General features: G+C 35.6%; 1 protein-coding gene across 6 annotated transcripts in view; it reads left to right on the top strand.

The window, feature by feature from the left end:
- LOC150104740 (uncharacterized) overlaps positions 1-23,494 on the top strand; it is a 434,041-nt gene that overhangs the window by 327,586 nt on the left and 82,961 nt on the right. For all 6 annotated transcript variants that reach the window (XM_090395917.1, XM_090395916.1, XM_090395915.1 and 3 more), the window contains 2 exons: positions 2,227-2,446; positions 8,429-8,506. In XM_090395917.1, coding sequence (XP_090252043.1) covers positions 2,227-2,446; positions 8,429-8,506 — 298 coding nt within the window. The remainder of the gene's footprint in view (positions 1-2,226; positions 2,447-8,428; positions 8,507-23,494) is intronic.

The following is a 23,494-nucleotide window of genomic DNA, read 5'->3' as shown; positions in this document are numbered from 1 at the left end:
TCCTTAGAGCTAATCCAAGCTAAATTTCATCCCGATATCACAGCCCTATTTCAGTTGCCGAAATATCGAAATATATTAAAATTTATTTTAATGTATATCCTAGTACGTTGTAATTTCCTTAAATTATATAGTGAAAATGCGCAACCAACGTCTAAGCCTTTCCACGAGTATTATAGTTGTAAGAGGATTCCTCTTACAACTATAATGGAGGTCAGTCCAGTAGAAAATCTATAAAAGTTTGTACCTATAAAAATCTTAACTATGCTTGGAGATTTGCGTAAGTTCAAAGAAAAGAAAATTACAGGGAGATTTTTCTTGCAAGAAAAATTAGCACTGAAGATTGTTTATGTGTAGGAGGAAGTGGAGAGAATAAAGTTCAAACACTAGTGTTACGAAGGAATTATGAAGACAGGAAGTTATCCACTGTGACAAATATTGTGTGATCAGAGCGGAAACTAGCCATCCAATTATAATGGTTGAAGATGGATAATAATGTATCAGTTTTTTAAGTATACTTATATTTCTGGCCTGATAATGACTTGGAAATGTTAAGAGTAACTACAGTTTCCTTCAGCCTTTCCAATGTCTTACTTCCAATGTTTTCCAGAGATGAAGATGTGTTGTGGATTATAGAGACAGAATTCATACTGGTGGATTTTTCTTTATTAGTTAAGATATTTACCAGTAAACGTTAGCCCAAATGCTAACATTTTTTGTGCCATAAGCAACAAGAAAGTGTATGGACCCTTCTTTTTTTTGGAGTCTACTGTTACTGGTGGTGTGTATCTGGATATGCTACTTGGGTACCTAATACCACAATTAGATGACAATGATGACCTATGATGGACGTTAATATTTCCAGCAAGATGGCGCACCTCCTCATTACTTGACAGATGAAAGCTCATTCCTTGACACCCATTTTCTAGGCAGATGGATTGGTAGAGGGGTGCCTTTAGCATAACTATCATGTTTTCCCGACCTTACACCATTAGATTTTTTTCTTGTGGGGCTTTGCAAAAGATCGAGTGTGTACCATCACTACCAGCCAATTTGGATAAGCTGTGTTGCAGAATTACTGCCATCATTTCTAAAGTTATGTCAGATATGCTCTGCCACATGTGGCAGGAAATTGATTATGGATGGGACATCTGCAAAATTACTGGAGGCAGTCATACTGAACTTTAACCGTGTTGAAACTTCAAGTGTTATGCTACATTTGCATGGTAATAAAAATTGTTGATTGATCACTATTTACCTTCTATTGTCATTCAAAGTTGTATTATTATTATTCGTGACACCTCCAAGGAGTCCGAAGACTCATTGCGGGAGGACACCTACAACTGTCTCAACCACTACACCGAACCTCTACTACGAATCATCTCCATCAACGCCATCTACTGTCCACCTCCACTACTACCACAACTAGTAGTTTTTGTCTGTAAATTGCGTGTGTTCTGAAGGGGGCCGATTTGTCTGTATGCAGGATGAAAAACCCGAGTTTCCGGGAGGGAAAAAACCTGCTACCTCCATATGAGATTGGCTAGCTCACCTTCGATCGAAATCGTCCAGATAAAGATTCCTCCCGTCGTGATGAGAATTGAACTTAGGCCTATTCCAATCGAAGGGCACAATGTACCATTGTTTTTCCAATTACGCTCCGGAGGCGCTTTTTCATTTGCTTTTCTCTTTATTTCACTGTTTATTGGACGGAATTCTACTACTCTTTGGCGGCTCGCCTTATGGCTCATCACCACCTTTGCTTGCTGTGTGCGTGCTCCTGTCATAGGTCACTCCATCGACGAGACTAAAGTCTTTAATCTCCTCCGTCCTGCAAGAGAACCTCTCCTCTATATATGTATACCCTCTATATGTATACCCCCCCCCTTTTGAAACACCCTGTACTGGTCAGTATCCTTATAAAATTCAATACCAAACATATCAAACCAACTTCTCATATTCTTCCTAAATTCTGTCTACTTCTTTCCTAATGAACAGCCAAAAGGCTGTTTTTTCCATTGAATATAGTCCCCAGCTTTTCAAGAAGCCTGGTAATAGATTCCTTTTTCTCCTTAACCATTTGCTCATGTAGGGCACTGTTGTGTTATAGGTTTTGTGACTTCTTGTGTGGTGTTAATATAATATATATATACATACAGTATAACTCTATATAAATTTTGATAAAGAAGTGAATCAAATCACAATTAGATTGATATGTTTGATTTACAGGCGAGAAAGTGGTTTGGATCGCTTTGTGCCATTATCTTTAATGGAAACAATGAAAAGAAAAGAACTACGTAAATTATTGAGTCATTTTTTGAAACAAAATCAAAATCTCTGTGCTCCAGGACAGAAACAATTAACATCTCTTCAAGCAAAATTACATTATCTGAAAATTATTAGTGAGCTGCCCAGTTATGGTGCCAAGTGCTTCTCTACTAATATTAAGGTAGGAAAGTGAAGATAAAAATATTAGATAATTTGTTTTTAGTTTATTCTTAGTATGTTTATTCTATTTCTTAATTAAGAATTAATATTGCAATTTAATTATAATTTTAAGTCTAGTAGATTTTAATTATAATTGTAATTCGTATGTTTTTCAAATGAGGTGTTCCACACCATTTCTTAAATGTGCATTTTTTCTTTATTATTTTACAGTTTAGGTTTTTTTTTAGTATCTTAAGTATTCTGCAAATGAGCAGATTCTTCTCTTAATACAAAAAACTTTCCTTCCACTCTCTTCTGTTCTGAGCCTTCTCTTTCAAGCTTGTGTACCTGTCTCCATTCAGCATGTCATCTAGCATTGTTTTCCTTACTCTTCTTCTGGATCTTTTTCTGTCTATTTTTCCTTCAATGGCATTTCTGATGATTCCATTTCCTCTCAGAATATGTCTGATCCAGTTTCCCTTTCGTATTTTTATCCTCTTTAACAGACTTCTTTCTTCTTCTACTCTTTTTAAGACCTATCCATTTGATTTTTTCCATCCTTCTCCAAATCCACATCTTAAACTTTTCCAAAATCTTAATTTCTTCTTTCTTCAATGTCCAAGTTTCAGCTGCATAGAGGGCAACACTCAACACATAACATTTTATTAGTCTTTTCTTTAGGTTTATCTTAAGTTCCATTTATTAGTAAATAACTGTAAAAGTTTTATCACTGTAATAATATTCAAATCGGTTTTTAAACAGCATATTTTCAAGTAGGTATTCTGATGTTATTGATAACATCTTCAACAGCATCAAAAAGCTTAGACTTCAACAGATATACATTTCTGATTTCATTAGCATCCTTCAGAATAGTCAAATAATGTGCTTTACATAAATGTGACTTATTTTATACTTTTGTACTGTTTCTTCATTTGAAGAAGTGCTGGAGAATAGAGAGGTGAGTGGCATGAGAGAGAGAAAGAGATTGAGAGAAGAATAAAAGACCAGAAATACAAGATTGGTAGGGAAATGGGAGGCATGAGAACAAGTGGGGGGAAGACTGCATGAAAAGTGAATGCCTTAATAGTAGTGAAATATGTGCAAGTGGGTGGAGAAAAGAATTGCCTAGTATGCAAAGAGAACATTTTAAGTGGAGAAAATTATGGAATAGGTGGTGATAGTGCTTGCCAGGGGAGGATGCAAAGGAGCCACATCTAAGAGATAGTATAGTACGATTGATAATATTTCATCTCCCTTATTTCTTAGAGTATCAGAAATAAGGGAGATGAAATTGTTCCCCATTATACAGTTCCATCACAGATTTTCTGGTTCCCTTGGTTCTTGAGTCTCGCCAGATTAGCCATTTTGCCAACTAATGGAGGTTACATAATAATAATTTATCAGTCCATATCTGAAATATATACATTTGCACAGGTATGAATGCATTATGAATACATTAGTACAGTATAAATGACAGGTTTATTAACTTCTGTACTTGAAAAAGAATGTTGCAAGAATGCCACTCTCAGAGAGTCAAGATTTAGAATTTATTGGGATTGTAGAGCTAATCACAAAAGGTCTGGAATAAAGCTAGGACTGTCAGAATTACTGTTTCATGTGCTTTGATATTTCCCTGTATAAGTTTTCATATATCAAATGAAAATTCATTAGCTCTTGTTCTGTCAGAAAAGTGTATTGCTCTAGCCTTTCATTAATTCATCTGTCAAAAGCAAGTGTTTCCACTACACCTGTTTCATCTTCATCACTTTTATCATTTTTTTTTTTAATCAGGATTCAGAACAGTATAATTTTAGAGTTAGTACAGTGATAAACAATAGGCGTTTCTTCATCTGTGTTAATCCACTCAGCTAGATTTTTTCATTAATCCTACTTGCTATACCCTTGGCAGCAGATTCTGTAAGACTTTCTTGCAACTCAAGGAACTCACGAACAACTTTTCTTCTTTGATACATTAAATCTTTTAAAGTCATTGCCCAACATTTCCATCAAGAGAATTATCAAACAAGACAGGTCACAACTTATTATTATTATTATTATAGGAAACGTCCAGGAAGTCAGGACTCATTGTAAGAGACCATGTGTCGTGCATACCACATCATACATTTTTCTTGAATTCATTCATGCTATTTGTGCAAAATCCAAAAGCAAGCCATTACAGTCACACAGTGCTGTACGAGAGAAAATCTACCTCTCATCCCTTTCTTGACTGTATTAATTCTCAACATCTATGAATGTCTTCTCATTTCTCATCCTCTCCCACTCTCCATAAAATGTTAGAATATTTTTGGTGTTAGCACTTTTACTTTATCCCAGGCACCAGCAACACGCCAGAGCATGTCTTTCATGTTAAATTCTTTAATAAATGTCTCTACAAATTTGTCAGCAATTATAACATCCCCCAAACTTTTCATGAAAATTGAGCAATACTTCACCTTCATGGAGCATAATATTAGAACAAATAATTAGCATTGGAGTTTTTAAATAACTGTATAAACATCTTATAATCAGTTCTGGGATGAGCAGAATGGTTGTCTAATGAGAAGTTTCAGTCTTCTGGTAAGTCTTCCAATTTTGTGCTTGTGATTCAGTCAAGAAAGCTTTTCGAGCCATTCTAACATAATTTTGATGGTAATGCAGCCAAATTTATTTGCACAGTATATTACAGACTAAATTTTAATGCTTTTCAAGGCCTTGGGACATTTTCATTTTCCTTTCATCAGCTTACATCTGTATTTGAACACCCTAGGACAGCAACTCTATTCTTAGATTGAATCCTGTGGGCCTTTCTTTGTCCTGTGCTGTTAATATCATGGTGAGCATTAGCACTCACTAATGACTACTTGTGAACTACAAGTTTAGCAAATTCATTCGTACTTGGTAGATCATTCATATTTGCAGACTGTTTTTCACCACACACTTGATGCATGGAAATTCCATGAAGAATGTTTAACAGTTAAATCCAAACTTCCCTATAGTCACACTCATGTTCTAATTTAAATTCTTTATGGGATGACTTAGCCTGTTCAATTAACATGCCGTCTGACAAGTCCACCTCATCATTCTGTCATTGTCAAAAGCATTCCATCATCACTTGATTATGTTCAGTACTCTTACCACATCTGCTGTCTAAAAAGAATTTCAATATTATATCCTTTTGTTTCTTTATATCATAAACAGTAGCGGAACCAGTCCCATACACATTGCACAGTTTATGCACATTAACACTATAGTCAAATTGTTTCAGCATTTTTCTACCTTATCTTGTATCGATATGGTCTTATGTTTATACTTTGTCACCACCACCATCACTGTGAATCAGACTTTGCTTAGAGCCATTTGCTAGGGTTAAATTATTATTATTATTATTATTCAGGCCTCCATGGAGTCAAAAGACTCATCGTGGGAGGTCCTTCCTAAGAAATGTAAGCAAATGTAAGAAATGTAAGCAAAATAAGCTAAGAATCACTTGCAAGCAGGGGATCAACACCCAACTGCAGATGTAAGCAGTTAAGTAAGCAATGCCAGCTGTGTGTGCTATATGTGACAGCACAGTGAGCTGGTCAGGTGGTTATGAAAGATTCAATTGTAGTGCTCTCTTAATTTTATTTGGACTGAAGAGGTGCCTGATCATCCACTGCTGGAAAATCTGTGGTGTACCTGTAATTCCATTTTTATTGTAAAAATTTGAAATGATAATTATATATACAGTCATACCCCGAAATTACACGATAGGTGGGACCAACAAAAAGCGCGTAAGTCAAATTCGTGTAACTCGGGTATAATTTTGCATACAAACATACAAAATAATAGTTAATTGGGACCATAGGTTTACAAAAACACCTATATTTTTTAAGAAATAAAATCATAATTGTAGTTTTTCATACATAAAAAAAAGAAAGTTATTTCGATAACGGTTTCATAAAATCTAATAGATTCGTCTGACAGCATAATGTCTTTTTCTTGTCATGCAAAATTTCTTCATAGCAAGCTAATGATTTTTTTATTCCTTACCTTGTGGCTACAATTCATTCCTCATTAGAATTTATGTCCTCCAAAATCTGTAAACCTTTCTTTTATGATTGTTCTTACTGTGGATTCCTGTAGATCAAACTTCTTTGCTAGCTCACAAATTTTCATTCCGCCTTCAAAATCCTTAATAATGTTGAGTTTTGTTTCCAAAGTCAATGTTTTTCTTTTCTTGCTAGCTGTAGAAGAATCAAACTTGCTTCCTTTGGATGACATTATTATTTTTTATGTGATAAAATTTTTTATCAAGAACATAACATTAAACAATCGCAAGGTTTGTAAACTATAAAAATCATGTATGAATGCAGACCACGTGAAACACGTCAATGCTTGTTCACAGCATGTGCGACACGGGCGAATGCGGCCAGCACCGGAAAGATATGACTAGTGGTGAGGTGTGAAGTGAGACGGTAATACGTGCATATATGAAACATGAAACCGCGTAACTCTGGATTCGCGTAAGTCGGGTATGACTGTGTATATATATATATATATATATATATATATATATGGAAAAGCTTTAATGACTGTTACCGAGAGATAAAAAGATGACAAGATATATTTAAAAAGATACTACTAGTTTACTAGTTTTGTTGAATAGATCAACATCCTCAGGTATCACAATCAAAGAAGTATATAAAAAATTACAGAGACTTAAAATTGTAAAAACAGAACAAGTATAAAAAGACAGTAGCATGTTTGAAAAACAAATGAGAGTATGAGTTCCAAACAAATGTATACCATGCGCTGTCGCGAGTGCGTCAGTACTGAACAGAAGCAACGTGTGCATCAGAGAGATTGTAACTCAGGCTTTTGTTGATATGAGAGGAATCTAGAGAAATTTCCCTGGATTCGACAATCTTTCTTTTGAGTTCATTGTAGCACACATGGATGTTAGAAGTTTGAGTCCAGTTTACAATGTGTTGGTGGCCTTCTTCTGAGTTAGCTGAAAAGAGAACATGGCTAGAGAGAGCGCTAGCTCTAGTCCTGTTATAGGAGATATCTCTATGGTGTTCATCCAAATGTAGAAGGATGGATTTAGCAGTCTGTCCATAGTATGGCTTTCCACAATCACACAAAATCTTGTACACTCCTGGAAACTGAGTAGGAAGATGTTTCTGTTTATGTTTGCTAAGTAATGAATGAAGTTTTTGAAGCGTAGTGAAGCAAGTTTTGAAGTTAATTAATTAATTTGAAATAAATTTTATATATATATATATAATTTTAAAAAAAAAACTATAATTGGACTGCTTTTATTAATAAAATGATTCAAAATGATAATTTCTCCTTTGATGAGATTTATTGAAATTTAAAATTTAGGGTTACTGTTAATTTTAACTTATGAATATGAGAGCTGGGTTAGAAGTAAAACACTTGACAAAAGACTAGAGACTGCAGATATGAGGGTCCTTGGGGAGATTGGGGGCATGAATGGATGGCCAGACCAGACTTTTGAGGTTGACACTAAACACAATATCCAGTGGGATAAAGCTCACCTTCTCCATATTCCTTTTCAAAGAAAGTTGTGAAGCCCTTTTACATCAGCCAAATCTGAATCAAAGAATTGTCTCCCCCCCCCAAAAAAAAAGTTTGGGAGATTCTTATCTTATGTAACCATCAAAAATAGTTTTTAATAATATTAATTTCTAGCATGTGGCAACAGTTTTTAATTGGTAAACCACCAACTGCTGTATGTACTTTGTATTCCCATTCCTTTGATTTGCTTGTTTCTACACACTGATGATGTGATATTATTTTCAGTACGAAATATCTGTACTTTCATTTCATTAAAGTTAATTACTGTGGTTATCGTGTAATTTATTATTTATAGTCATGCCACAGGTACCTTTAAAGATTAGATTGTTTCTCCCTGTTGCTCTATAAGTTTTTTTTATTTTATGACATCATTGAGTTGCAAAAATGTATAATAGTACTCATTTCAATTTTTGTCTCATAGGATTCCAGTCCAGAAACAGCTCTACTTATCAGTCCTAAGTTTGGAATTAGTCAGATTACATGTTTGCGGAACACTTTTGTAAGTTATGTAAATACAGTATATATATATATATGTGTGTGTGTGTGTGTGTAGAAAGTTTTTTAACTTGGGTATACTATGTTAAAGATACCAAGCAATTTTATAAGCTAGATTTTAATCCTTTTTTTTATCCCAAGTAAGCAAACAGACAAGTAAGTCAAGTTTGTGCTTGCATGTGGTGCAAGTCTGAGGCAACTCGTGGTAGAGGTGGAGTAAGCTCCAATCACTTTCCTTAGTATTTTCCCCTAATGCAAAGCACATTCCCTTGCGGAGATGTATGATGCTGTGCATTAAAGACAAGGGCCACTACCCAGACTGGTTTTGACCTTTATTGAGGTTTCATCAGTGGGAGCCAGACCATAAACATGCCAAGGGTGAAGTAATGCAGAGCTTATAAATTTTACCTAAACAAGTTGCCATAAGGTGCTTTGACCTTATTAAATAAAAATCTCCAGATGAGAGTAAGATGTAGAAAGTTTTTTAACTTGGGTATACTATATTAAAGAATACCAAGCAATTTTATAAGCTAGGTTTTAATCCTTTTTTCCCAAGTAAACAAACAGACAAGTAAGTCAAGTTTGTGCCTGCATGTGGTGCAAGTCTGATATATATATATATATATATATATATATATATATATATATATATATATATATTTATTTATTTATTTTAATATGCAGAATAAAGTATAATTGTTAAAAAATGTATCGTGCCAACAATAATCATATGTATCATATGTTGCTTACCTGTTAATATACTAATATCTATATGCTATTATAAATATTATATTGGATTGCTATTATATAATATAATATTATATTATATTATATATTATATTGCTCTGCAGCCAACAGGCTGTAGGTTTGAATCTTACCATGAGCATGGATTGGGATTGTCTTTACCTGGTAGATAAATTTCACTGTTTGGTGTGAGACCACTGAAGTGGCCTCCAATTAAGCAAAGCTGTGAAATCAAATTGTATGCAAACATTGTGCTCCAGAGCTAACACTTATTCTGTATTGTCTCCTGTTCAGATAGAAGCCATACCTCTTGGTTCTCTTGTTAAGGCTATCATAGGCGATTTCTTCTCACCTACACTACTACCTCTCTTAACCAGATGGCACCAATGTTACAGTGCCTAATGATAAAGCTGGCCTCCTGGTATCATTTTTGTTAGAACTCATTCATAGATGATCAAAGGCAGATCTTCTCCTCCTCCTACTATACAAGAATATGAGCACATATGCCTCTTGTAGTTTTTTAGGAAAAAGTCATCAGATACTAAAATAATACTAATTTTTAATAAAGAACTTAGATATAAAAAGACTTCTGGTCCTGATGTCCCTCTTCAGTTGTACTCAAATATTGTGCTACAGGGCTAGCTGCTGTATTGTCTCTACAATCTTTTATACCTAGCTGGTGCTTATTCCAATGTGTGCAAGTAATCATATACCTAGCCTATTCCAAAACATCATGATAGAAGTCTACTGTCAAACTTCTGACCAATTGACAACTGGTCAGCAGAATAATGGAAAAGCATCACCAATAATCAACTTCTCCACTACCTAGTGGCCCACCAGTTAATCAGCAGCTACCAGTATTGATTCTGCCAATCTAGATCCACAGCTGATATCTTAGCTTGCATCTCCTACCACTGAACAGATGTCATGGAAATTTCTTCACACTTTCTCCTTAATAAAAGGGCAAATATCCCATATAATCCTATTGCTATATTCATCAAGATTTTGTAATATCCTGAGCAGACTATACAATATAAAACTCTTAAAACTAGAATCCTGAGCAGTCAGATTTGTTATTGCTATTCATGGATCTCTTTCCATCACACTAGTTACTGTGACATGGTTAAGAGGATGGGTAGGAACCTGAGAGCAGTATATATGCTTTGGAAGTTACTGAGTGATCAGAAAGTGATCACTCAGTAATTTAACCATCTGCAAAGAAATAGTTGAATTACTGATGGTAGGAAGGTGACAGCATTTCAGATTCTGTCACCTTCCTTTCTAAACATACTAAATGTCCTCTTGTCTCTTGTGTTTTATGCTACTTATGGGACTGTTCAGCACATTTATGTTTATATTCTTTCCAGAGCATCCTGATTTATTCTCTAGTCTGAGAAAGAATTCCAGTCCTGCTTCTCTCAAACACTTCTTAACTATTTCCATGCATGGCTGTTTCCATGCCATAGTATTGCTGTACGCTATTTTCTAAATTTTTCACAGTTATCTCTTCTATAGTTCCACTTTTATTCCTTTTTATCCAAGAGGTCCTCATTTTTATGCCACCTAATAGGTTAGACCACATGACTTGTTTCAAATGAGAAATGAAATGGCTATCTTGATTATTGTCAGCTCCTCTGATAGATCCAGCACTCATAAATCTGAAGCCTTCCCATGGATTTTAGGTTATTATTTCTCAACAGTTCCATAAATTTTTCTTACTGTCCTTCTCCTATGTCTCTATTCCTTCACCTATTATTTGTCCCCATAGTTAAAAATCATTAAGGTTACTTGCTTTCTATGCTGGGCAAGTAATCCTAATGTAATCAATAAGAAAACTGTACTGTATTGTCTCTACAATCTTTTATACCTAGCTGGTGCTTATTCCAATGTGTGCAAAACTCAGCAATATAAAACAACTATAATTTATTAAGTTAAGGGGATAAAAATCCCTCATTATTTTCAAGCCGGTATACGAAATTCGGAGATCGAAATCTATCGAAATTTAAGAGTTTCATGCCGAAGAACTATCGGCGAGTCCAGGCAAAAGTCATCACCTGGGTAGTACAACACTAGGGCAACTCGTTGCAAAGGTGGAGCAAGCTTTGCAACGAGTTGCCCTAGTGTTGTACTACTCAGGTGATGACTTTTGCCTGGACTCGCCGATAGTTCTTCGGCATGAAACTCTTAAATTTCGATAGATTTCGATCTCCAAGTTTCGTATACGGGCTTGAAAATAATGAGTGATTTTTATCCCCTTAACTTAATTTACGCCACCGGAAAAACAGCCTCTTGGCTCTTTATTGTAGTAATAATAATATATGGGTACACCGCTCTGGCAGTTCGTTAGTAGTGGTATATGTAAGTTCGGTTCACTTAAACCTTGGTATTCCAGGTTTACCTACTCACTGATGAGACCTCAATAAAGGTTGAACCCGGTCTAGGTAGTGACCTCTCCTCATAATGTAAAACAGTAATACATCTCCTAGGAGCTGCGTTGTACATTATGAGAAAATATTAAGGATAGTGACAGATCTTGCTCCACCTTTGCAACGAGTTGCCCTAGTATTGTACTACCCAGGTGATGACTTTTGCCTGGACTCGCCGATAGTTCTTCGGCATGAAACTCTTAAATTTCGATCTCCGAGTTTCGTATTCCGGCTTGAAAATAATGAGGGATTTTTATCCCCTTAATTTAATTTATGCCACTGGAAAAATAGCCTCTTCGCTCTTTATCAACTATAATTTATCTTAAACTATCCGCTTATTAAAATTTTTTAAAGAGATTCTGCATGTATCATTTAGTATATATCACCTTGTTAACAATTGAACTCCCTCCCTCCCCTTCAAGCCCCATACATCATCATTAACAAATAAATCACCTTAATTTTGGGAACACCATTCCACATTAGCAAATTGCTTATATCAAATATACATTGTACAAATTACTGATATCATACAACCAACATTTTATTCATTTTTGTCATCTCTTATTTGTCCATACTTTACTCAACTTGAATACAGACTTGCTGTCTGGAAATAAAAGGCAGAAGTAAGGATAGTAGGGAGGTAACAGAAGCAAATTAGTTCAGCTACAGAGATCACTTTGCAAAGATGTTGGGTGCACCATCCAGGTGGAGGTATTGTGATGACAGATAAGACCATGACTGATGTAAGAATAGAGGGAGACAAATTGGAAATGCTTATTATTATATTATTAGGATATTATTATTATTATCATCATCATCAGACCTCCATGGAGTCAGCAGCTCATCATGGGAGGCATGCAGCATTCCATACAATGCTCATCCAACTGCACCTTAGACTGATTCAGTGTGTCTACATTCACAACACACTCAGGCAATGCATTCCACTCACTGCGCTCCATGCAAAGAACCTGCTCCTCACTCCCTTGCCCCGCCCCATACGCAGCATCCAGCAATGGCTTCCTGCTCTACCCCCTTCCTCCCATTCTACGAAAAATCTCTTCCACGTCAATCTGACAACAACCACTGACCTGCCGACATGCCCCAATCACATTCCCCCCCCCTCTTCCTCTCATTCATGAGGCCTTGGAACCCACACTCTCTCAATCTTTCTCCATATTCCACATTCCAAAGACCACTGACTACCTTTGTGAATCCCCTCTGTATCCACCTCCAGCACATCCTCACCATCATGAAAACCAAGCAACCAAACCTGTGAACAACAATCCATATGAGGCCTGATCAAGGGCCCATACAATGGTATCATAACCTTTCTATTTCTGCATGTCAGGGTCCTCCATATCTTTGCCATTATCTGATGTGATGTCTTCACAACTTGTGCAATGTGGTTCCTGAATTTCAGGTCCTTATCCACCATCACTCCTAGATCTCTCTTCTCCTCTCCTTCCCCCCCACCAAGTGTATGCTTTGCATCCCATCATTGCTTATTAAATCTCAAACCTTACACTTTGCAACATTGAACTGGTAGTTCCGCTTATCTGTCTATTCAAGTCCTCCTGCAAGGCCATAAACATCTGCTTGACTCTGCATTGCTCTCCCCAATTTTGCATCATCTGCAAATAGCTGCATATTACTAGTTCAACTCATCCCAATATCATTAACATACAAATTGAACAACAATGGTACCAAAACCATTCATGATACTTATCTGACACCTAGTCACTGATCCAACTCAGAAGTCTTTTATCCAGTCCCATCTGTTTCAATATATTTAACACTTGTCGTATGGCAGTCTCAAAAGCTTTTGCAAAATCCAAGTACACCACTGTATATGCATCTCACCTGTCCAAAGTATTTGTCACCTTGTTAAAGATTATAAATATTGCATAATCTAAACACAAGTACAACCATGGCATTAGATGGAACATTATCTCATATATTATGAGAATAGGCAAATGAATTGGGAGTTGCTCTGACCAGACTGTTTAATTTAATTCTAAGCTCTAGTAAAGTTTTAGCCAATTGAAAACGGCAAAATAGTTCCATTGCATGAATAAGTATTTTGAAGACAGAGCTAGCAATGATATTCCAGAAAGGAGTGGTCATTAAGCTATTAGAGAAAAAATTGAGAAATGGGTGGATAAGAATATGATATGCTGTGGAGGGTAAATACAGTTTTGTGAAGTATAGGTCTTACCTTAGTGATTTATTCCGTTTGTTGTAAAGATAAAATGATAGCCGATTCGGATAAAGGAAATGGCTACATGATTGATACTGCTAGACTTTGCAAAAGCATTCAATGGAATGACATGTTGAACTCTGTTATATAAACTGGAGCTTGTGGGAATGGATATGAAGATATGGTTAAGAGGGAATTTAATTCAGGAGAAGATATGTGATTGGTGGCATAGTATACCATAGGCCTCTGTACTCCTTGGGCCACTGCTATTTAATTTGTACACCAGTGATATAGGAATTGAGTTAAAATGAAGGTAAATATCTTGTTGTTTGCTGATGGTGCAAAACTGGTTAGAGCAATTAATACAGTTGATATAGAGATCCTGCAGGAGGATGATTTAAATAAACATTATAAGCAAAGAATAATAGCCACCACTTTAATGTGGTAAGGTGTATGGTTATATAATTTGATATGAAGGGATTACAAGCTGTGTACTACATTGCAAAAAGTGGACTGCAGGGAATTGAAGTTTAGAGGACATGTTGCAAAAGTGACTAAAACAGCTTATTAGATTACTTGGATATTGAAGAACACATACTGGCAAGCTGTGCAAAGGAGGTTATTATCCTTCCTTTATAAGGCTTTGAGAAGGCTATACTGGGCTACCATGTGTAGATTTGGTCACCTAGAATCCTTGGGAATGAAGAAATGGTGGAGAGGATCCAGAAGCAAGTGATGAAAATAGTGACAAATCTGTAGAATGTTTCCTATGAGAATAGGTTAAAGATTTTTGTGTTACAAAGACAAATGGTAGCTAAAGAGAGAGACAAGGGATATAATAAAAACATAAGTTATTAAAGGAGTCGTATAGGATTAACACAATTTTTTGGGAAAGATGGGAAAAACTCATAAGAGTCAAAGTTGGATAATTGGGAAGAGATCTCCACTTACCCTTTTAAGGAATTTAGAATACCCATTGGTAGGTATCTACACTTGGATATTAAATGAATGTGAATGGATTACATGGACTGGTAATTTGGGACTGTATTCTAATTGGCATCAACCAAAACTAAGTCTTATTATTATTATTATTATTATTACGTGACGCCTTCAGGGAAAAGACTCATCGAAGGAGGGCACCTACTAACAAGTCTTGCTACAGCATGGTGACGTCTTGCTAACAAGTCTGTAACAAGTCTTGCTACAGCATGGTGGAATTTCATGCCATTTAGAGTGTTATCCAGTTAAACGCTGAAGAGTCAGCTGCTCAAACAGAGTACAATTCAATATCAGCAGTATTCAAGTTAGGCACCACCAAAATAGGTATCAATGGATAAGAGGCATAACTGGCAACACAATTAGAGAGGTACCACATTGATATAACTATTGTTACTGAAATAAAGAAGACCAAAATATGTGCTTCTAATTCCCATATCCAAGATGTTATATTCAGGTAGTAATGATCAGGGAAAAGAAGCAGGATATTCAATGCTAAACATGAAGATAATCTCCTTGAATGGCTGGCAATAACAAGTAGAGTGATGTGGACAAACATCAAAAGAAAAAAATTGAACAATGAGACATGCTAGTACCTATGGTCCCCCCACAGATGATTTTGCTAAGAAAGAAGTGGGAAAAAAAATTTGAATCATTAGAGAAGACAGATGATATAAATATATATATATAAAAAAAGGAAAAGTTGGTCCTTGGAGAGATTTAAACAGCAAAGTAGGAAATGAATTTCAGGCATATGGAAACATTTTGGGAAAATCTGAAGAAATTTGCAAAGCTAATAATAATAGCAAGTACCTGCTGAATTTCTGTTCAAGACATGGACTAGTCATTACTAATACTATGTTCCAACATAAAGATGTGTGCAAAGTCACTTGGAGAAAAGCCACAAGAAATAAAAAAAGTTTCATTGGTTATGTTATTGTTGATTTTGATACCTTCATGCTGGTTCAGGAAATAAAAGTATACAGGGGGATTTGGAAGTGATCACGATTTATGAGCAGAATAAAATTGACTATCATGCTAAAAAGAAAACTGCATAAGAAAGTTTGAAGTTGAGCAGCTTTAAAAGGTGAACTGTAAATTCTTGGAGTAGAAATGGAGTTTGGAAATGGTAGTCAGACTCTGTATATTCACTAACTGTTTATCCATAGAGGAATGTGATGAAGTTATCTTCAAGGACTTAAAAAATCTCCGTGATAGACTAAAGAAGTTAAAGAGGGCGGTCTTGGAAAAGCAGAAAGTATATCGAAAGTTCCTAGCAAGTTAGTCAGTGTGTACTCTGGAAGAATACAGACAAAAATTATTATTTTCCTTACCTTCATGGAGTCACAAAACTAGCCATAGAAGGTCAGTATAAGAAAGAAAAGCAACATTTAAAAGTAGCTAAAGAAAAGTCTTTGGAGAGAATATAGAAGATAAATATCATGAGGGTGGCAAAAATGGTGTCGAGGCTATTGAGAAAGCTTGGAAATAAAGGAAAGAGTAAAAGAAACCAAAGATGATAAAGTTGTCTTGAAAACTGAAGATAAAAATATTCTAGATGCCAGGATGTATTTAAGTTTTATTGACCTGGACAAAGTTCCAAGAGAAAAGGTGTTTCACTTGCTACAATTATATGTTGAAAGATTGCCTTGTGCAAAGGAGGCATTGCAATGTGCATGCTTCCTTTGATCTGCTGCTAGAGGGAGGGATATCAAAAAAATCTTTAAAAACATAGATACCCAGGTTCTAGTTCTGATAAAGTCCCACCTGTTTTGTTTCAGATATATTATTATTATTATTATTATTATTATTAAACAAGACCTCATGGAGTCAAAGACTCATCTAGGAGGTCCTTTTATCTCACACACATCTCATCATACCGGGTCTTAAACACATTCAAACTCCTTGCAGACACCACACTCTCAGGCAAGGCATTCCAATCATTCACAACTCTGCACGAAAAAAGCCTGCCTCTCACTCCCCTACTCACACCCTCTTTATACAGTTTCCAGGTATGACCTCTGGTTCTCCCCTGATCTCCCACTATTCTCTGTAGGACTTCTCCACCATTGATCCTATAACAACCTCTTACCAACTTGTAGGTCTCTATCATATCTCCCCTCTTCCTTCTCTCCACTAGACTCTGCAAATTACATCTTTTCAATCTTTCCTCATACTCGACATTCCAGAGGTCAGAAACTACCTTAGTCAGTCGCCTTTGGACCCTTTCCAACATCTCTTCATCCTTCTGAAAACCAGGTGACCAAATCTGGGCACAATAGTCCATGTGTGGCCTAATCAAAGCCTTATACAATGGAACAAGAATCTCCCTACTTCTACACGTCAGTGTCCTCCTCATCATTCCCAGAAGTCTTTGTGTTGTCTTCACAATTTTGGCGATGTGTCCCCTAAATTTTAGATCCTTATCCACTATCACTCCCAGATCTCTTCTTTCCTCTACTTCCAACAATATATTCTCACCAAGCATAAATTCTGCATCCCATCTTTGTTTTCCAAATTTTAAAACCTTACATTTTGCAACATTGAACTCATATCCCCATTTGCTTGCCCAATCACTCAATTTATTCAAGTCTTCTTGCAAGGCCACAACATCTTCACTACTCTTTATGGTTCGTCCCAACTTTGCATCATCTGCAAACAACTGAATATCTCCATCCAAATCTTCGCCAATATCATTAATATACAAGTTAAATAGTAATGGCCCTAAAACAGATCCCTGAGGCACTCCACTAGTGACTTTCCTTTTCCTGGATATTGCATCCCCATACACAACTTGTTGATACCTATCAGATAGCCAGTCTCCAATCCAATGCACTAATCTAATATCCAACCCCATCTGCTCTAGTTTGACTGTCAACTTATCATGAGGTTATCAAAAGCTTTTGCAAAATCCAAGTATATTACTGTGTATCCTTCTCCTCTATCCAAGGAAGCAGTCACTTATACTTCAGAATTGACACCTGTTCTTTTTCATCTATACGTCAGTGTTTTTCAAACTTTTTTGACTGTGATCCACAATAAGAAATACATTTTGCATTTCTTAATGCAAAATGTATTTCTTACATTTTGCAATTGGGTGCATCCTGCACATGCACCTAACTGAAAAAAAAAGTTTCACAAAACAGTACATGTAAAAACATAACAAAGTGAATATACAATAAAATATGATTTTTATTAACATTTAAATAGAACATAGAAAAAAAAAAAACACTACAAAAACATAAATCAGGAAATATTTTATTTATTATGATTGGAATGCTTGCCAGTTCCTAAGTTCATTCCAGTATGAAACACAAGAGCACAATGTACATAAATATGCACATTGTGCTCTTGTGCATATTTAGTGTACTATTAAGCATGTTTCTTTCTTTTGCTTTCAGCTGGTTCATGGTTGAAAATCTTAATATGTTGGTATTCTAATAAGTTGATTATAATGTTACGCTTATGACAAACTTGAAAAATGTTGCACTTGAGAGTGTCCTTTCCAAAAAAAAAATTGCACTGATAACTCATGACTCGTGTCAGGACAAAATTACACGGAGTAATTTAATAATAAGGTTGTACACCCTTTGGCAACACCTATAGGTTGGGATGACCTCTCATTGCTTCTTCCTTGGTGTCCCCACCACTGGGCCTGGCTCCTGCTGACGAGATCGCAATAAAGGTCAAAACCGGTATGGGTAGTGTCCTTTGCCTTAATGCATAGCATTACACATATCCGCAAGGAGATGTGCTTTGCATTATAGGAGATACTGAGATAGGAGTAATGAGAGCTTTCTCCACCTTTGCAATGAGTTGTCTGGTGTTGTACTACCTTACCCCAGTCCTAAAGATACTTTCAGGTGCAAACTTTGTTTGCTCACACTTGGATAAAAGATTAAACTAAACTTATTATAGTCTAACCAAGTGAAAAATAAACTCTCAACTTGGAAGAAAGTTTTAAAGCGAATAAAAGTTGAGTAGCTCTCAGATGTGAACTGCAGACTAAAATACACACAGACTATTGAAGAAAAAATGAAATAGTTTGAGAACAGGAACTAAACCTTGGAGATTCTTTGGCAAGCCTTGAAGAAAACCCTGATTGATTCAGCCAGTGAGGCATGTGCTATGGTTGTCTGCAAGGATAGAAAAATCAGAACTCCATGGTGGACCCAGGAAGTTAAAGAGGCAGTGAAGGAAAAGAAGAGAAAGGATATCAAAAGTTCCTGGCAAATAAGTCAGCTTGTGCTCTTAGAGAATACAGAGACAAATGTAAGAAAGCTAAACACTATGTAAAACTAGCTAAACAAAAGTCATGGGAGGACTTTGGCAAGAATATAGAAAATAAATATCAAGAAGGTGGCAGGAGGTTGTTGAAGAAGCTTAGAAATGGAGGAAAGAGTACTGTAAAAGGAGTTAGAGATGATAAAGGTGACATAAAAACAGGAGAAAAAGATATCCTTGAAGTATGGAGTAATTACTTCAAAAAAATTGCTAAACGAAACAAGCAGTGATAGCACAGTGGTAAAAATCACTCAACAGACATACAGTCAGGAATACATATCCATACTTGAAGTAGAAAAAGCCATCAAAGGCTTGAAATGTGGAAAGGCAGCAGGAGTAGATGATATTCGACCAGAAATGCTGAAGTATGGTGCTTTTAAAAGTCTTACAGTGGTTGCACTGCATAGTTCAGAATGCCTGGACAGAGGGACGAATTCCCAATGATTGGAGTAGAGCTCTCATAGTACCTATATATAAAAAGGGAAATAAAACTGAATGTGAGAATTACAGAGGTATATCCTTATTGAGTGTTCCTGGTAAGATATATGCAAGTATACTTGAGAAATGGTTGAGAAGAATTGTGGAAGAAAAGCTTGGTGAAGAATAAGCTGGATTCAGGTGAAATAGAGGCTGTCAGGATCAGATCTTCACTTTATGACAAATAGTGGAGAAATTGTGGGAATATAACAAAGATCTGTATTTAAGTTTTGTCGATCTGGAAAAGGCATATGACAAGGTGCCAAGAGAGAAGCTATTCAATACGCTGCCTGCAGTTATATGGTGTCAATGGGGCATTATATCAAGCAATACTTAGTCTTTATTTGAGTTGTAAGTCAGCAGTTAGAATTGAAGGAAGTACTGGAAGATGGTTTAATGTTAAATCTAGTTTGAGACAAGGATGTACATTATCTCTCTGTTATTCATTATCTATATGGATCACATTATGAAGGAAAGTGGAATTAAACATGATATCAAAATTGGAGGTGTTAATGTCAGCTCTTTGCTTTATGTGGACGATTTTATACTTCTAAATAAATCTGCTACAAGTCTGCAAGATTCCCTGACGAAATTGAATAACTGTTGTAATAGATATGGTATGAAGGTCAGCAATAAAAAGACAAAGACAATGAAAATAGGCAGAATCATTGAAAATGTCAACGGCATTGTGAATGGAGAACCTGTGAAACAAGTGAAACATTTCAGTTACTTGGGCACAATTTTTAGTGAAGATGGTAAATTAAATATGGAAATAGACAACAGAATCAACAAAGCTGGTATGGTTTTAACTTATGGATCTGAGAGCTGGGTCAGAAGTAAAACACTTGACCAAAGACTAGAGATCGCAGATATGAGAGTCCTGAGAAAGATTAGAGGAATGAACAGATGGCATCAATGGCAATATCGTATTAAAAATGAGGATATTAGGAAAGAACTTGACATTGTCAGCTTCCAGGAATGCATTAGCAGAGCTAATTTCAGGTGGCATGGTCACTTAAACAGAATGGGTGAGGAAAGATTAGCAAAACAAGTTTTCTCTGCCAGGTTGGCAGGAAAATGATCCAGAGGAAGACCAAGATATAGGTGGATTGATACGGTACAAAGTGCCTTAGACGATAGAAATATAAGATCTGATAATGTTGTAGTCTTGACAAGTAACAGACTGATTTGGAGGAAAATTGTATATAGGAAGTTAGTAATGATGTACATTTTTCATGTAGTACTATCATATCCTGTACACTTCAAATTCCTGCCATGTACCCTTGAGGGTACATGGCAGGAATTTGATGATGATGATGATGATAAAAAAAATATTCATATAGCTATCAGACCATTGTCAGTTATGAGGGTTACATGTTAAAATTACATGGGACAAAATTACACAAGGAAGAAACACAGGGAAGAAATTACACAAGGATGAAATTACATATGGATAAAAATACACTAAGAAAAAATTACACAAATTTGACTATTCACACTGAAGCTTTTTACTTTAGAATTTTTAAATTTTTATGATGAATTTTATATTTATTTTCAGATAAGCGTTCTGTTAGTTTTGTAATAATTTATAAGACCTACCTGTTGACTTTAATTTGATTAAAATATTAATGGTATTTTGTTGTCAAATTAAACATATAAACTTTCTTAATGTTGCAAAATTTACTTTTATTTTAAAAAATAATAAAAAACAAACACTAAGTCATATAAGCTATACAACATAAAAAATCCAATCGTCTATTAGAGTCGTAATTTTGTACAATATTTGAAATATGTTTTTTTAATGAAATGTACTTACGACGTCCTGGGTTTCGTTGACCAGTTAAATGCTGCAAATAGTTTGTATGTTGTAAAGATAATTCTTTAACAATGTTATCCAAAAATTTCCAAACAGTTGAATGGGGACACTGAAAGAGCGACTGAAGTCCATAGTGCCATCCTTTGATAATTTGTAGTTCTAGCTATACAGTTGGCTGCAGAGTGTCTATGATTCCAAGTAGAAATATTGAATAGAGGTTGTCTATAAGTGCCATTCCTGAGCTGTTGACCTCAAATATATGTACATTCAAAGTAAAGGAGAACTTGCTTGATTTGTTCATCATATTCGTCTAAATTAGAGAACAGATCAGCAACTTCTAAAAATGTTTCTAACACTTCTTCTTCTGGTAAAAGTGCAAGTGATTGTAACATTTTAATGTGTACTGCAAATGACTGTTGGATTCATATAGACATTTTAGTCTACATTCATTTACTTTGCATATAATAGATTGTGATAAGTGGAAAAAGCAGCCACCAATTTCAATGTTTTCAAACATGGTATGGAAAGCATTCATTGCTGCTGTTTCAAAATCGGTCAAAATTTTTCGTGGTCGAGCTTGAGGAATTTTCTCCAGTAACATGTTCAGCATCTTCATGTATATTTCTTCCTTTTTCCCTGGTAGAAGAGCCAGTAGACAAGGAAAAGCGACACCTGAATCATATTGGACATGGATACTGTATAACTGATAATATATTTCTGGAACCACTTTAAATGTGCCATCTGCTAGCCAAAAATCGTTAACTACAAGTTGATCTAGAAGAGTTTTGTGACCAATTAGTATTATACGTTCTGGATCTTCTGCTCCAGAATCATGAATAATCCATTTAGAGTACTTCTCTGGTATTTCAAAATTTTTGTTATCTGGATTTGATGGAACGTTTCCGATTGTTTTAGCTTTGGATCTATTTAATCGCCTCGTCATGGAGCTCTTCTTCGTAGGCACATTTTTAATCCGTTTGATACAGTCACTAAACTGTTAGCTATAACTGCACAAGCCGTTGCGCCTGGATTCGACATTTTTCTTTTCATTTGATTTGCAAGTTGATGAGCTTCAGATTCAAAAGTCCTATTAACATGACAGTGTTCTGAAGACTCACGGATAATCTTGTTGTCTCTGGTATGGAGCAGCAATCAACAATATAAAGTTCTAAACTTTGCACAATGCCAATGAATAGTTCTGATAGCAGTTTCATGGTGATGAACAAACTCAAATCCTTTGTAAATTATAATTTGACCACCTTTATTACTAACGCCATACTCAAAATCAGCCATGGGTAAATTAAAAAAATTAATCACGAAATTTATTACATCATACGTTATACACTAGTTGTATTATGAGTCACTAAACTAGAACTGAAGAATGTAAGACAAAAATATACTTATATACCTTCACCCAAACAATTCTGAGAAATTCTTGAGCAGTTCATGGTGATTAACAATTGTTGTTTGGTTTTACCTTAGGAAATTATTCCTTATAAATCTAAGGTAAGTACTAATTAGGGTAGCTAATCACTACATCCTAGGGGAAGTGGTTGTCATTAGGTGAACAGATAAGGAATGCCAATTTTCTATATGGTCTGTAACAAGAGGTCAAGTCATGTTTTCTTAAGATTTTGATAATTTTTTCCGAGGTGCCTTGGATGTAGGGAATGGTGATGGATTTAGAGTAATCTTTGTTGTGAAGGGGTAGGGTTGTGGTTTACTGGTTTCAATTTTTTTTTTGGATTTTTTTTGGGTGGGGTAGCCATTGGCTGAGAAAGTGTTGAGGATGTGATTTAGTTTAGTGGTTAGGGCATTGTCATTTCAACAGATTAGTTTAGCCCTGTTGTATAGTGTCTTAATAATCCATATTGTTGTGAGGAGGATGGGGGATTGTTAGTGAATGTATCTGCCTGTATGGGTGGGTTTTCTATAAACAGAGAAAACCAAGGTTCCATCAGGCTGGTGGGTGACTAGTGTGTCTAGGAAAGGGAAGCTGTTGTTTTCCTCTTTCTCCAGGATGACCTTGATTCTGGGGTGTTGGTTGTTTAA

This window comes from Typopeltis vanoorti, chromosome 7 (assembly GCF_054136105.1).
Source record: "Typopeltis vanoorti isolate ZY-2024b chromosome 7, IOZ_Tvanoo_1.0, whole genome shotgun sequence".
NCBI classification, from domain to species: Eukaryota; Metazoa; Arthropoda; class Arachnida; order Uropygi; family Thelyphonidae; genus Typopeltis; species Typopeltis vanoorti.
This window is presented reverse-complemented; position numbering and strand designations above follow the sequence as displayed.